Source organism: Sus scrofa, chromosome 5 (assembly GCF_054392235.1).
Source record: "Sus scrofa isolate SSC_HxYL_T2T_F1_AM1 chromosome 5, Sscrofa_HxYL_maternal_Yorkshire_Landrace_v2.0, whole genome shotgun sequence".
NCBI classification, from domain to species: Eukaryota; Metazoa; Chordata; class Mammalia; order Artiodactyla; family Suidae; genus Sus; species Sus scrofa.
The window spans coordinates 15,633,948-15,651,817 of NC_139387.1; the positions used below are offsets into that span (position 1 = coordinate 15,633,948).

The 17,870-nt window shown below is 41.6% G+C and overlaps 1 protein-coding gene across 11 annotated transcripts in view; it reads right to left on the reverse strand.

Annotated features, from left to right (window-relative positions):
• The window catches only part of RIC8B (RIC8 guanine nucleotide exchange factor B), a 111,311-nt gene extending 100,590 nt beyond the window's left edge, over nt 1-10,721 (reverse strand). For all 11 annotated transcript variants that reach the window (XR_001303487.3, XR_001303486.3, XR_014803101.1 and 8 more), the window contains exons 1-2: nt 10,499-10,721; nt 1,131-1,178 (exon numbers count right to left, since the gene is read on the reverse strand). Coding sequence is in view for 4 of the 11 variants with exons in the window: in XM_084955489.1 (XP_084811615.1) it covers nt 1,131-1,178; nt 10,499-10,582 (132 nt within the window). In the remaining 7 variants the exon portion in view is untranslated. The remainder of the gene's footprint in view (nt 1-1,130; nt 1,179-10,498) is intronic.
• Nucleotides 10,722-17,870: the final 7,149 nt, after the last annotated feature.

Sequence of the window (17,870 nt, forward strand, 5' to 3'; positions counted from 1 at the left end):
AGGAGAGAAGTAAGCAATAAGCTGCAAAAGTAGGCAAAGATCTCATCACTGAGCATCCAGTATGCCATGTTAAGAAGCTTCAAGTTTATTCTAAAGACAAAGAAAGTCATTCAATGGTTTTTAAAGTTGGGAGTGACACGATCAGATTGTTGTTATAGAATTATGGACAATGGATTAGCAGGACACATAACTGGAAAAAGAAGGATTAGGAAACCAGTACAGTAATCCAGATGAAGGCTTGCATTAGGGCAGGGGTTAAGGAGAGAGCGTACTGAGAAATCTTACAAAGCCAAATGAGCAGGATGTAGACATTAGACATGGGGATGGAGGTGAGTAGAGGGATGATTCCAAAGTATGATCAAACCACTACCAGGAAAGCACTAGATTTAAGTTATTTTTCCAGCAACAATAATAGGTTTAAACAGATTCAGCCATGTTCTCTCACCTGGTCTTAGCATTTGTGAGGCCAAGGATAGATGCATAGGGCTCAGCAAACACTCAGGCTGAACTGGTGAGCTTCTCTTTGAGTATCATGCTCCAATCAACCAAGTACAGCAACCACAGGCCACCCCCACAGACCAGTGTAACATTACATGGTCACCCTCTGCACCTCCTCTAGTGGTCAGTCTCTTGACCCCATTTTCCTCTCTGCCCATGAAGTCAGTGACCAAGACAATTGCTGACAACATAAATAACCACCAGCACAGGGAACAATATATGATTGAGGGGCAGCAGCATGAACAGCTGTTTTCTCAAAACTTAATCTAAAGCCAAGCTTTACTGTAAAGCCAAGATTATCAATTCAGCAATGCATTTTGGGCAGTCTGCAATCCTGACACCAAACAATGCCAATCTCTGGAGGTGAGACGATAAAGGGGAGAGTAACTGATCCCTTCTTTCTATTCCCTGGATTTATACAAGGGTAATGGTCCTTTGGGAATGGAGCAGGAGGGAGTTGTGTGTAATCCATACTAAACTTGGCACTTGCTTTTCTTCTCAGAGTTCCTAAAAACCAACCTGAAGGGAAACTGAAAACTAAACCATCAGATGAAATCAAGTCCACTGTTTATAAAGTCCATGAATGAAGTATACACACACACACATATACACACAGTAACACCAAGTCTTACCTTTCTTTTATCTTCATCTGTTGATTCAAATTTGAAAGTAGCCCTATGCTGAAGATGGAAAAAAAGGGAAACAATGTCATTTTAAATACATAGATTTTAGATGTTGGTTAAGTTTAAAACTACCTAATGTCTGTAAAAAAGTTGTCTTCCTTTATCATGTCTCGATATTCTTATTAAAGAGAGGCATGTAAGCAAATAATTACAAAGCAGTGCAAAATGACTAAAGCAAAAATATATAAACAAGCCACTAACTGCTCAGATAATTCTGGATTGCTTTGCACAGAGTACAGAGCCTTTGAGCTGGACCTTGAGGGATAAATAGATTGCACAGTAGGCAAACAGAAAGCATTCTAGAGATAGAAACACAGGTTCAGATGTGTGAAATGGTATGGTATGTTTGTGAAATAAGCAGCTCTGTCAGAGCAAAACACAGGATACAGGTTAGGGGATGAGTGGAGTGGAGAAAGATAATAGGAAAGTAGACTGGACAGATTTGGAAGGGTCTTCCAATGTTGCTAAGGAGTTTGTACTTTCTTTTTCATGTGCAATAAAAAAATCATCAGAGAATTGTAGATAGGGAAGAAACTGATAGACTGGTATTTTAGAGAAGTAATTCTGTAAGAAGAAGAGTTTAAATCACAGCTCTACCACTTACTAGTTGAGCAAGTAACAAACTATGTTTCTCACGTGAGAAGCGGGGGTGACTAGTTCGCCGAGCAGCTAAGGCATATAATGTACTACCCCAGTGTCTGATGCATAGTAAATATTCAGTAAATATTAGGATGATAATAATGATGATACCAATGATATTAAGGGAAAAAATAACTGAAAGAGAAGAGAATGCCATGACTCTCCTGAAATCACTGGCAACACTGTATTTTCCACTCTAAATACAGTAGCTAAAACAGAATGGAGTAAGTTGACTTCTCCACTCTCAAAAAGCAACAGTACCCAAAAACTAGAGCATTAAGTTCCTCATTATCTGCTCAAGTTTTATTCAGGAGAATCAAGTACCCTTATGAATCCTAAGTTTTCCTTTTAAAAAATCTTCACTGAACACCTCTGCCTTTCCTTTGTATTTCTCATTTGGCAACACTGACAAACATTTACTGGCAACCCATCAGGGCTTAAGTACACTAAGTACTAAAGATAGCATCATTACAGGTAGTTCTGCACTGACAGCTTTGTAGAAGAAACAAATTTTTAAATTAAATGAGATGGAGAAATACTGACAGAGAAGTAAATAGTTCTGAATGTAAGAAAGGGTTAGAAGGAAGACTTAGAGGGAAGAGAGAAAGGCCATTTGAGGAAACCGAAGTGAGGCTCCCTCACATACAGTTTGCAAAACAAAATGGGTATCAGGTAGTAAGGGCCTGGATTTAAAAATTTATACCTGGGTGGCTCAGCAGTTTAAGGGTTCAGTGTTTTCACTGCTGTGGCTCAGGAACTGCTATGCCATGGGTTCGATCCCTGGCCTAGGAATTTCTGCATGCCACGAGTGTGGGGAAAAAAAAAAAATCTTTAGGAGTTCCCGTCGTGGCGCAGTGGTTAACGAATCCGACTAGGACCCATGAGGTTGCGGGTTTGGTCCCTGCCCTTGCTCAGTGGGTTAACGATCCGGCGTTGCCGTGAGCTGTGGTGTAGGTTGCAGACGCGGCTCGGATCCCGCGTTGCTGTGGCTCTGGTGTAGACTGGCAGCTACAGCTCCAATTAGACCCCTAGCCTGGAAACCTCTATATGCCATGGAAGCGGCCCAAGAAATAGCAAAAAAAAAAAAAAAAAAAATTTATACCTGAACCAGGGGAAGACTCTGAGGGAGGTGTGAATAGTAGCACATTCTGGAAGAATATTTTGGGCAGGAGCTTACAGGCCAGATCGAAGGAGAGCAAGACTGAGGGACATAAAGCCCTCTGAGAAATGGGCATCAAAAATCCAGGTGTGATATTGCTAGAGGTAGTATAAATTGACACCACAACTTTAAAAATGAATGTGGCTCAGGAGTTCCTGTTGTGGCTCAGAGGTTAGTGAAACCGACTAGCATCCATGAAGATGCGGGTTCTATCCCTGACCTTGCTCAGTGGGTTAAGGATCCAGCGTTGCTGTGAGCTGTGGTGTAGGTTGCAGACGTGGCTCAGACCCCGAGTTGCTGTGGCTGTGGCGTAGGCTGGTGGCTATAGCTCCGAATGGGCCCCTAGCCTGGGAACCTCCATATGTCACAGGTGCGGCCCTAAAAAGACAAAAAGACCCAAAAAAATTAAAATAAATAAAAATAAAATAAAAATGAATGTGATAAAAATAAACCATAAAAATACTTATATCTTTGGGCCAAAAATTTTAATCCCAGGAATTTATCCTAATGAAATCATCCAGAGGGAGAGAAAAATTATTCATGTAAGCATATTCGCTGCAGTGTTATCAATTATTAGAGTATAAAAGAGACAATCTGAATATCCAACAACAGACTGATGAAATAAATTTCTATGCATTCATCTGATGGAATATTATGTTGCAATTTTTTTTAAGATGGTTAAAAAGTTCTATAACATGGAAATTTATTTGTGATGGCAATAACTGGAAATATAGTAAAACATCAAATTGTATGTCTATGATAACAGTACCTACATAAACATATGGATGCATTCAAACAAATGCTAGTGTCTTAAAATGTAAAAATAAAAGCAACTATGTAAAGTTGGTGGAATTTCTAGTGATTTCACGACAAAACTCAATTCTTAGTATATTATTTTTATAATTAAAAGAAAAATTTTAATAAAAGATAAATGAAGTAATGAATGAATAAGGAAAGAAAGAGGAAAAAGAACAAAGAACAAAGGCTGTAACTCAGGAATTTATAGACCTGAGGTTTATTGAAAACTAACATTGAATAAAAGATAATGAATCATAGATTGTATGGTTGTAAATTGAAGCTTAGAAAAGGTTCACTACAAATGAAAATAAATAATTGCACTTAGAAACCAAGAAAGCCTAATTTTTGCCACTGTATGTAAAATATTAATCCTATACATTATCTGGAATAAATGTACCTAGTTGCCAATATAATATTTCTCCTAAACTTCTTTTGGCAATTGAGGTAAGGGAAGAGAAAAAGAAATCATCTTTTGGAAAGACCTTCATTAAGTTATAAAAATATCTTTTAAATAGTTTCTACAAAGAATTAAATCTTTTAAGGTGATAATTTAGAATAGTACCAAGGACTAATTTTTCTTTTTCGTTTATTTTTTTGCCTTTTTTGTCTTTTCTAGGCTGCACCTGCAGCATATGTAGGTTCCCAGGCTAGGGGTCTAATCAGAGCTGTAGCTGCTGGTGTGCACCAGAGCCACAGCAACGCCAGATCCGAGCTGTGTCTGCGACCTACACCATAGCTCATGGCAATGCCGGATCCTTAAACCACTGGGCAAGGTTAGGGATCAAACCCACATCCTCACGGATACTAGTCGGATTCGTTAACCACTGAGCCACGATAGGAACTCCCTCTTTTGCTTTTTAAATGCAAGGCTGATCCAGTCATAAAACTGTGTTGATTAAGAGGAAAAAAAAGGAAGGAAAGAAGAAAGAAAGGAAGGGAGGAAGGAAGAAAAGAAAAGCTTTCAAAAGCCTTAACTAGCATGAGGGCTTAATTTAATTAGAAAATATTGTGAGGTAATACAGATTGAATTCAGAATATGCCAATCTATACAGAAGCTCAAACTCTAAGATTGTTTGGATTTGGAGATGTTGGCTTCTCTAAAGCTGGATTCTTTTATCCAACTTTGATCATACCTAACCTATTCAGTACCTCCAACCCTATTCTCTCCACTTTCTTTTTCCTTTTTTTTTTTTTTTTTTTTTTTTGCTTTTTAGGGCTGCACCCGGGCATACGGAGGTTCCCAGGTTAGGGGTCAAATAGGAGCTACAGCTGCCAGCTTACACCACAGCCGCAGCAATGCCAGATCCGAGCCACATCTGCAACCTACACCAGAGTGGATCCTCAACCCACTGAGTCAGGCCAGCGGTCAAACCCACAACCTCATGGTTCCTAGTTGGATTTGTTTCCACTGCGCCACAATTGGAACTCCATATCCTCTCCACTTTCTAAGGCTGAAAGGGGTGGGGAAGGGGATCCAGCATTTCTGGCTATAAATGCCTCTCCAGAACAGCTGACCAATAGTCAACCACTTCATTTTCTTTACACGCTTTATTTCCAGACAAACAGGAGCAAGAAGCCAAATATAAACTAAGAGTAAACCATTCTTCAATCTAGAGACCAAGTTAAAATCAGCTCAGTGGCACACTTGACTCACAAGGATTCCCCACTATAAGTTTCATATCCTATGAAGAGGCTCTAAAAAGCTCAGGCTCAGGAGTCAGACAATGTTAGGTCTGAGTCCAGTCCCGATGCTTACTAAAAGTGTGACTTTGGTCAAGTTATTCAACTTTACCACCTGTCAAGAGTTTCCTTATCATTATGTATAGCACTTTGCACATAGCAGGTGTTCAATAAGTGGACACTATTATTATTACTGTATGGCCTATGATGGGGCATCTGGCCAAATGCTGACCTATTAAAGAACTAGGATTCATTTCATAGATTTTTAAAGATACACTCAAAAAGTGGTGGTAACAAAGGAATTAACCTAACTGGTGCCTCGGTGTGTGTGTGTGTTGTGTGTTGTGCTGTTTCAGGAATAGAAATTACTTCTAGAACTACATATTATATAATCCAATTTGGAAATAAGAATATGGTATAACAAAGGAACAGTCCACTACACACGCTCCTCTGCAAAAATCCATAGAATGAACTCAGAGAGTCAGAACTCAACCTCAAAGTTTAAAACAAAAAGTCCTCTTACACAGTCCAGGATATTTATATACCCTTTTCAAATGTGGGTGCTGTACTTCTAGAACTGTCCCAATGTTAGGTCCCTATCCATCAGGTTCTTCTACCACATAAGTAAAGACCTTACTCCTATTCAAATAGTGTCTTTTTCCTCTGAGGACTATTCTTAGACACCTACCTGCCTGCCGGTATCTTAAGTAACTCTTACCTTTCACTTGGCCATAAGCTTGTCATACTTCCACAAGGGAATCCTATTGGAGCTTGCTAAGGGGTTATCATATGTCCAGGTGGCCTCTATGGCCACCAAGCCATCTTTCTGGTTACCATCACAGTTGATGCCACTAGGCCTCAGTTCTTTGCCTATTAATAGAAGGTGTTGGACTCGATTTTCTTTGAGGTTCCTTCTAGTCTAAATATCCTGGATTCATGGAACTAAGGTACTACTATGCACTTCAAGGCCGCTCATCACTGTTTGTTTTGATAATCATAATGATGGCAACCAATCTCTCTACCCAGTCTGTTAGCTGAGCAGGCTCTAAGGGAGGAGAAGCAGCTTGGACAGCCTAGACTAGAACAATATACACTTCCCATTCTACAACTGGAGTGGAGGTGATTGGGGCTCTAGAGCAGCCAAAGGAAACAGTCCTGAAAACCCTTCCTCTTCTGTGCTCAGTTACATAGAATAGACAGGGTAAAGGCAACATGGTATTGAAAAAGAGCCCTAGATATGGAATCTGAAGACTAGGCCTGCCACTTCTAGCTACGTGCCCTTGGGCCCGTAGACAGTTACTTTGCCTTTCTGAACCTCGACTTCCTATCCTCCCCCACACCACCTAGTAAAAGGGAGAATACATCTATCTCCCTCATAAGTTTTAATGTAAGAGGATTATATGTGATGACATGTGAAACCACTTAGGATAATACATAGTTCATAGTGGGCTCTCAAAAACAGCTAACAGATAAACTGAGAGGAGTGAAAAAGAACAATCGCTCTTCCTATTTTTTAAAAATACTTTCATATGCTGAGTCAACTTGTATTGTGCCCTTGAGAAAAAGACAAGTTTCCTTTTTTTCTGGGATGGATAGATCTTCCCTTTCCCCAAGATAACAAGGGTCAGTGAATGAAGAGAAAAGGCTTTAAAATTAGTCCCTTTAACACAGTAGAAATTAGATGTCACCTAGAGCCAACAAGATGAATGCTGCTCTAAACACGGGACAAGGTATTTTGCTAACCATTAGAAAGTGCAAGGTTCACGGAAAAAGAGAAAGAATGGAGTACTAATTTTTTTTTTTTTTTTTAATCAGGCTGTCAGCTCAGTGCCAGACATCTGATTCCTGACTTTTTTGTTCAAAATAAATAGCTATGGGTTTTTCTTCAGTGCCAGGCACTGTTCTAAGTGATTTACCCATACAACTCGTTTAATCCTAACAACAAACCTATGGTGCAGATACTTTTATTATCCCTATTTGGCACATGAGTAAACTGAGGCACAGAAAAATTAAGTATGTTGTTCTACGCCACAGGATGGTAAATTGGGCACTAGGGTTCAGAGTCAGGCTCTGGCCACAGGACCTCTTGAGTAACTTGATCATTAGTAAACGCCTCCCAGGTGCATTGTGCTTGGTGTTTGGCATTGTACTTCAGTTAATTTAAGCCTCATGATAGGTGACATAAACCTATGTTACAGATAAGGAAACTGAGACTCAGGCTTAAAACAATTTATCCACAGTCATGAAGTTAATAAATGGCAGACTTGAACCAAGATTTATCTGACTCCAAATTCCACCTTCTTTCCACTATACTTGACTGCCTTTTTTCAAGAATTGGCTTTATTAGAGAAATAAAGCAGTAAAAGAACCTCCTCTGCCAAACAATGAACCAATCATTCATTTCCCTCTTGGTTAAACTCCTTGATGCCCCATAATCACTTCACTCTAAACATTTCTCAAATCCATTTTTCCAGAATAGGAAAATGAGGCACATGGTAGTATCCAAGTAATTTTTCAGGGTTTCAGACTCCATATTCCACAGAGCGGGGCAATTTAACTCCACCTCCCCATTCTTATTCCAAGACGACTGCAATCATACTTCCACTTCCTCTTCATCTGCCTCTAGTATCTCTTGCCTTGAGTGGGCAAAGCCCCATTGCCAACATAAAACTCAGCTACCTTCTTTGTACTCTGGTCTTAATCTAACCAGCATTAAACATGAGAGCTCTTTTCAGAAGATGCTGACCGACCCACTTCACAACAAGTAAGAGCACTGGCCCCAAAAATACCACCCTAAACAATATACAGTGGGCATCACAACTTTAAACACATTCCCAATGTGAAAGAAGAGCTGGAGATGTGCAGAACATAAGCTCTGACAGCACTTGGCCAGGAATGGTGAGCGGAAACCAACCTGGAGGAAGATCAAGGAGAGGAAGAGATAAACTGCAGGGAGCAAATCTCAAGTTCTAATTAGTTTAACCACAAAGGGAAGAAGAAACATTGAAGGAGGTGATAAGATCCAATTGGAGGTCTTTCCTCCTCCTTCCCTACAGAAAAAAAGTTCCTATTTGTTGCTGGCTACCTGGCATATAACAAGTGCTAAATAAACACTAGTTGATTCAACACAATAGCCAAGTTCTTTGCTATATTTCTTTCTTCTGAAAATCAGTTTGTAATTACCACAAATCTTTTGTGGAAAGCAATTATAAATCAAGTTAAATGAATAGACATTCAAGGCCTCTGTATCTGCAGATCCCACCTCTGCAAATTCAATCAATTGTGGATTAAAAATATTTGAAAAAAAAGAAAACATTTGGAAAAAAAATTCCATAAAGTTCCAAAAAAGCAAAACGTGAATCAACTGGCAACTAGCTATATAGTATGTACATTATATTTACAACTACCTACATATAATTTATGCTGTATTAAGTATTATTAGTAATCCAGAGATGATTTAGAGTATAAGGGAGGATGTGTGTAGGTTATATGCAAATACTATGCCATTTTATATGGGAACTTACCCATGGATTTTGATACCCAAGGGGGAGGGAGTCATGGAGCAAATCCCCTGCAGTTATCAAGGATGACTGTAATCTCCACAATGCATACATCTGTGCGTTAAATGAATTTCTCCAAAATTTGGCAGATATGCAACAGTAACACTATCAGAAAGTGAAGAAGCTGAGATATGATGCGAACCGAATCCATGCATCCTCCCAAAGAAATACATAGTACTGTAATAGGGCAGTCAGACACTTAGATTCGAATCTGTCCCATCTCAATGACTGTATGGACTTAGGGCAACATTATCCTAAATTTTATCATTTGTAAAATGGGGCATACCACCACTTTCCTTATAGGGAAAGATTAAATGGGAATGTGGATCTTCTCCACACAGGGCAGAAATGGCATACTGGCAGCTCAATACAAATGTATGGAAGTGCAGTGGTGGGCACATAGCAAATACAGAAGGGGAAATGAATGAAAGCAAAAGAAAGGAAGAAAGATATTATATCTAGGGTGTGTTGGGTGTGTTTTCACAGAAGGGAGTAGTCAGTCTTTCCTATAAAGCAGTCTTCTAAATGGAAGAACAAAGGTATGGTACGTTACCTTTTGAAGTCAGCATGTAAAATTCCTGGAAGGAAAAGTAATGGAGAGCTAACGGTTCTTGAAGAGACATTCAGAGAAGTGACTGGGATATATAAGAAGATAGCTTTTTACTGCAGGGTTATAAATTGGAAAGAATAATGAATGGTTTGAAGACCTAGGTTGGAATCCCAGCTTACAAGCATGACCTTGGGCAAGTTACTTAACAGATCTAGAATCTCAATTGCAAAACAGGATTGCTGTCAAGATTAAATGAGATAATGGATGGGAAAACTGTTAAGGCTATACAAACAACGGGTATTGTTAGTAGTTAGTCTCCCTCCACTTAAAACACAGTGTGTCCATGACCTTGGCGTCATTTCAATTCCTAGTGCCTCGGTTTTCTCATCTATAAAATGGAGAGGAGGATGCTCTCTACCTCATAAATTCTGAGAATCAAGTTAGACCATATAAGAGACACCACGCCTTGAGACAGCAGTGCTGTAGATATATAAGGAACTGCCATCGTAGCTGATACGTTTTATGCATGTCAAGGGCCGTGGTGATGCACAGACACACGTATTTTTATGCTATGCAGGTAAGGAAGCCTCGCGTGCGTTTATGCATTCAAGAGTAGGGCGCAAAGCGGAGACACACATTCACGGATTCCGGGGGTGTGACTTGCACGCTTGGGAACAGGGCCATGGGACAAGCTGCTGGGCCGGAATCAGAGGAGTGGGCGCCAGAGTGGGGGCAGGGGGATACAGGATGCACGGATGGAAAAAGCGGGGGGGCACAAACACGCATGCCCAAGCCGGAAACGTTTTCGGGGGAGAGCAGTGCGCATCCCCGGAATGAGGGGGGTTGGGAGAGATGCGGTGTGCAAGCCCGAGGGGGGTTGGGGGAGCGGCCCGGGGTGCTATACCGCATGCCCGGGGCCAGGGCTCTTTACCTTATCGCTGTAATCCCTCAGGACCCGTTCGATAGCCCCCGCCTCGCCGGCCCGGACGATGTAGAGGGCGCGCTCCTCATCCATGGCCGCAGGTGCGGGGGAGCCGCGGCCGCTGTGCGCGCCCAAGCCGCTGCCTCCAGGTAAACGCCTCGCGCCCCCGCTCGCTCGCTGCTTCCCAGCTTCCTTCCTTCCCTCCTTCCCTCCCTCCCTCTGCCTCCAACCCGCCAGCCTCCGCCCGGGCAGGCCCGACGTCACCGCCCCTCAACTTTCACCCCGCGACGTCACGGGTCCCCCAGCAACCGGCGCCTCGCGGCCACCCCCGACAAGGCCCAGGACTCGGTAGAGGCCTGGCGAACGGCCAGAGGCGGGGTCAGACCCGAGGTCCTACTTTCTCTCCTTCCTCTCCCTTCCTCGGAGAAGAGTCCAGCCTTTTAAGTGGGCTTCCACAGACAGAACTGTTCTTCTCTCCCGACCCTCCTCTATGAATCATTCTCCTCAGCTGACGAGAGCGACCCGGCTCTTCCCCGCCCCTCTAAGAGCCAGCAGCTGTATGGACTACAATTCCCTTCGGGCAATGGGGTCATCCCACTCTTCCATCTAATTTACTGGAGTGCCGAATGGCATGCCGGGATTGGTAGTCATCCCGCGGGAAAGACTTCCCTCCAAAGGCATGCTGGGAACTGTGGTCCTGCGAAGGCCGGAAACGGGAGTCCGGCGGCCGCCTGAGGCCAGCGGCCCGGAGACCGTTAAGGGGAGGGTCTGAGCGTCGGCTGTGCCTCCTTTGTGTTCCTTACCGAGCTGACTGTCCGGCTCTAGCTTTGGCTGGTCGGACTAGGTGACAGCCGCGGAAACTGACACCTCTTGGTGGGAACTGTCAAACACCGGTTTCATTCCCTCTTTTCTCGTTTAGCGGTTTTGGTCTCTGAAATTCCTTCCTTCCTTGTTTGCGGTCGTGCTGTGTATTCAGCCACACTAATGTGAGAGATTGCTGGCAATTCTCGGATAAGAGGGGACTCAGCGGTTTTTTGGCCTTAATAATAAATAATAGCTGCCATATATCGCGTGCCCCCGAGATTCCAGACTTCAGTCAGGTGATTTCTCACAACACAGATTTTTGCGGAACCGAAGGAACCCGAATAGGTTAAGTAATTTGTCCTAAGTCACATAGCCAGTAAATGGGTAATTCAAGATTTGAATACAGATCTTTCCCCAAAGACCAGGAAATGTAATAATACGGATATACTAGTAATGGTAGTGATGATGGTGATGATGATAGAGGCTCACATTTGCTAAGTGTTCACTGCATGCACACACATTGTTACAAACTTCACCTGTGTTATCTCAGTCAATTTCTCACAAATTAACAAATATTTGAGAATTTATGCTGTGCCAGGCACTATTCAATACAATCCAATCCTGATCAGTATGAATACAGTGGACCCAAAATAAAGTCCCTGCTATTATGGCGCTTTCATTTTAGTGCTTAACCCTATGAGGGAGATCCTATTCTCATTTTAAGATGAGGAAACTGAGTCTTGAAGAGGTTAATAGATTAATTTGCCAAGACTGCAGAATTTAGAAACTGAATTTGAACTTAGGACCTATCTATGCTCTTTTTGTTCTGCCAAGCTATTTACTAGAGAGTGGATGAAGTCTCCAAGTAACTTTCAGCTTTCCATTCTAAGCATCCTTTACCAGAAATCATCTTTCATGCCGCCCCTGCCTGCCTCTCCCTTTTGAGCTGCGCTGAAGAGGAACTGGGGCGGGGGACGCAAACATTTATTCATCTAATAATTATTGAGTGTCTCCTAAGTGTCATTCTAGGTGCTGAGAACTTAGAAATAAAAACAAGTATGGAATCTGAGCTCATGGAGCTTTTGGTCTTTTTGTGGATTTTACTTTTCACGCAGCAAACCTTTATTTAGCATATTTGTTGAGCCAGACATTGAGGTTAAGTGCTACATCCATAGTAAAGTCAGAAAGATTTTTGAAAAATCTCCTTCTTAGAAAGATCATGGAATAGGAAGTTATATTCCCTAGGTTATAATAATACCTTGCAGTTAATTGTTTACAAAACATTTTAGTATACACCATCTCAATGCATTGAAGAAGGTAATTTTCCTGTGTATATATAAGAAATCAGACTCAGATTAGATAAATAACACCAACTAGAATCCAAACCAAGAGCTGTAACATAAAATATTTGGGTACCTACTGCCTGCCTAGTACTGTATTACATGCTTTTTGGGTTACCATATATTTATTTTTGGAACAAGAGCTCCTGCACAGGATACTGACAAGCATAAGGTATCTGAGTAGAGATGTTTCTTTAAAGAGGATCTTATACACATGAGTTGAAATGTCTGTTTACCAGAAATAGGCTTATGTTTTTAGGCTCCAACTCTCTACTTCTAAAAAGAGATTTTTTAAATGTGAAACCACATGAATTAATGGCTTGGGAAATTGCTCTTTAGTAATTTTAATTAAGCACTAATATACTGATTTTATAAATGAAAAGGATCTTTGACTCTAAATTCAAGTCCTTCTTTGACCACTGCCGAGACTCTGGTCCTAGAAAAATTAAGTGACTTGTCCAAAGTCAATAGTTAAAAGCAGACTCTGGGACTAGAGCCTAGACTAGCTAAATCCTGGGTCACTACATCACTTTATCACCCTGAATATTTAGTTATATGATATTTTCAGTGAATAGAGTTTCTAGTCCATAGTAACTCCAGTTCCTGTTGATTCTTGGGGGGCTTGGTGCCAAGGAATTAGGATTTAGAGCCTAGGTAATCAAAGCAACATGTTTATTCACAAGTTACTTCTCTGAGAGATGGTAATATAATTCCATACATATATATGGGCAGTGCTTTGCTATTCTTAAAATATCTGATTGAATCTTTGTAATAGGTGAAAAAATGCAAGGTCAGTAGGAGAGGCACTATCTTCCTTTTCATAGAAAAAGCTAAGTTCAGTGTGTGGATTAGCTTTGCTCTGCTAGTAAGTGGTATAGTAAGTGGCTAGAAGTGCTCTGGGCTCTGAGAGCATAAAATGTTATAGATTGATAGGTCAGAGCCAGTGAAAAACCCATAAATAGTCATTTATTTTGGACTTTGTTATATCCTACGAAGCATGTCCTCTGCCATGGGGTAGTGTTCTCGGTTGTCAAAGAATTGATCCAGGCAGGATCTCAGTTCTCTGTTCTAAAATTTTGTAATTCTAAGGACAAAGCAAAAGCATATTTGAACATGCTCATTCTTTAGAAAAATCTATTAAGGGTGAGCTTGTACAAATCAATATGTGCAAACCAAGTATCAGTATGATACAAGCAAATCATTGCTTGGGCATACCTGCAGATATTCTGATTCAGTCGATCTGTGGTGGGATCTGGGTATTGGTAGTGAGTTTTTTGTTTTGTTTTGTTTTTTATTTTTTTAGGGCCGCACCTGTGGCATATGGAAATTCCCAGGCTAGGGGTGGAATCAGAGCTACAGCAACTAGCCTGCACCACTGCCACAGCAATGCCAGATCCTTAACCCACTGAGTGGTTAAGGCCAGGGATCAAACCCACTAAGGCCAGGGATTGAACCCAAATCCTCAAGAATACCTGATGAGTTCTTAACCCTCTGAGCCATGACAGGAACTCCTGGGTTTTGGTAGCTTTAAAAGCTTCTCAGTTGATTCAAATGAACAGCCAAAGTTGAGAACCACTAGGCCAATATTTTGATAGAATATCAACCACTGAACTAATGTTTGAAAGACTATCAAACTTATGTGCATGTGACTCATTAATTAATCTTTGAGAAATCGGAATAATCAAGCGAGGTAAAAGTTAATTTCATTTTCTGTCAAGAATGAAGCCTCCCCATTGTAGCAAAGTTAATTAACATGGTTTGTTCCTTTAACAAATATTTGGAGCGCAGCACGGTCTTAGATATTCATAAAAAATAAAAACAGGAGTTCCCATTGTGGCTCCGTGGATGAATGATCAGGTGCTGCTGCAGCTATGGCATAGGTCACAGATGCAGCTCGGATCCAGTGTTGCTGTGGCTCTGGCGTAGGCCTACAGTTGCGGCTCTGATTCGACCTCTAAGCCCTGGGAACCTCCATATGCCACAGGTGTGGCTGTAAAAAGAATAAATAAATAAATTAATTAAATGAGTAGAAAAATTTATCCTGTCCTTTACAGATATAAGAAACATCCAGGCAATAAGCAAGTCATTTCTCTGATAGGAAGGAACACATTTAACATAAATATTATGCAAATCAAAGCAAGATAAACATTGATGGGAAGAAGAGTAATTAGAGAAGCCTTGGAGGAGGTGCAGAGAGCTTAGAGGGCGAGCAGAAAGGGAGAAATGCCAGGAGAGAAGTTCCGGAGGCCACAATTAATGAAACACTTATTGAGAAAGGATACCAATTTGGTTGAACTTGAAAGCCAGCAAGGAAGATTTCTTAAGAGGTCAGTTGGTCAGTGGAATAAGGAAAAGTTAAATCTGACCGACAATTCATTGTCACTGATGACTGTATAACCAGTCAATCCAATTTCAGCTTACCACATATTACATTCCTGAAAACATTATCTCATAATACCACGACATAAATAAAATTAAATAGAACTAGGGGACAGGAAAGGGTCTGTTGCCGACTGGTGTCAAATCCTGGTACACATTAATTTCTCAGGATATTATTTATGAAATTAGAGTTTCATTAGATGACTTCAGAGGGGTTTTTTCACTCTTAAAAATTTATGACTACTTGATTCAGCCTTTCGGCACCTTTATGAGTTTCCGCCATAATATTCCTAGTATTCTAATTGCTAAAACTGAGTCCATGCTTGTTAGTCCTTGGCAAATGTGCCTCGAGTTGTTTAACATTGATTGACTGTCCACAGTGGGGCTCTCAAATTAAGCACACGAAGTGGGCTCTGCTCTTCAGGAGTTTTTATTTATCCAAGCGCTGGAATGTGGGTCAGACCTATTTGCATCTCGCTGGCTCGGAATCCCATCCAAACACCTCTTGGGAAAACCCAGCACTTTGGGTGGCAATGCTGTCATGTGGTGAAAGAACCTGGATTGGGACTTGGAAAACCTAGTGTTTAGTCCTTACTCACGGTGTGAGTCTCAGAAGCTAATCATTGGTCAAATTTTTAAATTCCTTCTGGGAACCAGTTTTTTTGTTTTTGTTTTTATGTCAGAGGAAAACTTGAAAGCCAAGAGGCTCTGCTTGCCCTCTTTGAGCACGGATTTTTTTCTCAACTGTGATGAACATAATAATACCTAGTTGGCAGACTCTCATAAGGGTTAAAGGAGATGGCTGTCAGAGGGGCCAGCACAGCAGACCTGGCATGGAGTTGCCCCTCAAATGTGAGCTGAACTGGAATGAAAAATGCAACCTACCTCACGATGATGTTGGAAGATTTGGAGATAAAGGTCATGTTATTCTTACTGATGCACAGATGCATGAGTTTTGTTGCTGGTGTTGTTTTTAACAACAGGAAAGTAATTCCAACACAGCGCTTTGATCTTTAAAACCTTGAAGGTAACGTCTTTAACACTGACGTGCTTTGACGTGAGACAGTTTGGGGACAGTGACTGTTAAATATGTGTGTCTGTAAATAAGGAGCCTAAAACACTAAACACACACACATCAGTGTCTTTGCAATTAAGCTTTTGAGAGTCACGGCAGAGGAAATATATTCTCACAACCCTTCTTGCCACCACTTCCTTTTTAACTCTTTAAGCAGTAAGGCATTAATTTACTTACCAACATTTGATTAAACTCTTAAGGTTCCACCCTAGGAGGAGGTAGCTGTGGACAAAGGATTATTGTCATTCATCATCAACACAGTTTAGTCTTCCCCTCCAGTTGCCTATGAAGGATTAGCATTTCTCTGAAAGGAGGAGGACAGAATAAATTGCATCTCTCGCCAAAGAACTGCCAGCTCCTTTCAGCTGGGGGCACATACCGGGAGCTTTTCCCATATTAGTCAGCTTTATCTCAACTTTTGGGCAGTGCCTACATCTGACTTTCATGGGTTTCAGGGTCAGTCAAAACAGAATTGTAGGGTTGTTGAGGTCAGAGGCCACTGCTGTCAAAGGGGAGTGACCTGAACAGCAAGAGGTAGCCAGCCCCACCCCCTGTCCAATGACTTCATTCCAGCGAATACTTGGCTCATTGCATCTCCCCTGCAGAGCTTTTTGCTTTTTTTTTTTTTTTTTGGACCTAGTAATAAAAATCCTCCTGTGACCTGGTATTTTTCTTTTTTTACATTATTATCGATTTTCTTTTGTTCCTGTTTCTCTATGGAATGACCAAGTTCTGGTCCTTGATAATGTATGGGTTTGTAGGTGCCCTGGGAAATGACGGAGAGAAAGCTAGTCTGCTGTTACCTTATAGTGACTGGAATGCCACCTGGGTGCCCAGCTTAGAAAGTGCTTTCATTTAACACACACACACACACACACACACACACACACACACACACACACACACACACGTTTCCCAGAACTTCTGAAACTCTCTTCAACCCCATTAGGTTCTCTTACCACAGTCCATGTTGATTTAAAAACTGCAAAACTGCTTAGGAGAGAGGAACAGGGATGGGGTGGGGTGGAAACAAAAGTAGGAAGGAGGAAGAGGGCAGGGTGCTATAGCAGAAAGAGCACAGACTCTGGAGTAGGGCAGTTTAGTTTGCAAATCCCAGTTCTGCCACTTCCTCTGCATGACTTTGGCAGGGCACTAAATAGCTCAGAGTCTCTGTCTCTCCACCTGTAAACAGAAATGATGATACCAATGCACTGCAGGGAGCTCGTGAGAAGAGGAGATGCTGCTGCTGATGGGCCTGGCACGTAGCAGACCCCCAGAGATGGGAACCTCTAGAGACTGAGGCAGAGCTGTTTTAGGAATGGACCACATATCACTCGGCATGAGATGGGGAAAACGCGTCTCCTCCTTTAAAGCTTGTCGTTCTGTCTTAACTACATTTCAGTTCCTATGAAGACAGTATGCAGTTTCCAAGAGGTGTAGCTCGGGCCAAGACATTTTGCATACCATCTCTGGTGGAAGCAATGTTTGGCAGCTCTTTGAGAATCCACTCTTCTAAACTTCTCTCCGTGGCTCTCCCTTCTAACACGAGGCTGTAACACATATCAAGGATCAGCACGGCGGCTGTTTCTGAGGCTGATTCTCTCACCCCTGCTGTCACGGTCAGACCTCATTATTTTTCATAATAGTCCTTAAACAACTGGTTTTAGCCCTGCAGGCATTTATGATGACAAAGGGAGGAATAACACCGGGGAGCCCCATTTCTCCCGCCCACCCTCTCTCTTCACCCACACTCTCTTCCTAGCAACAGCTCTTTTCTCAACTC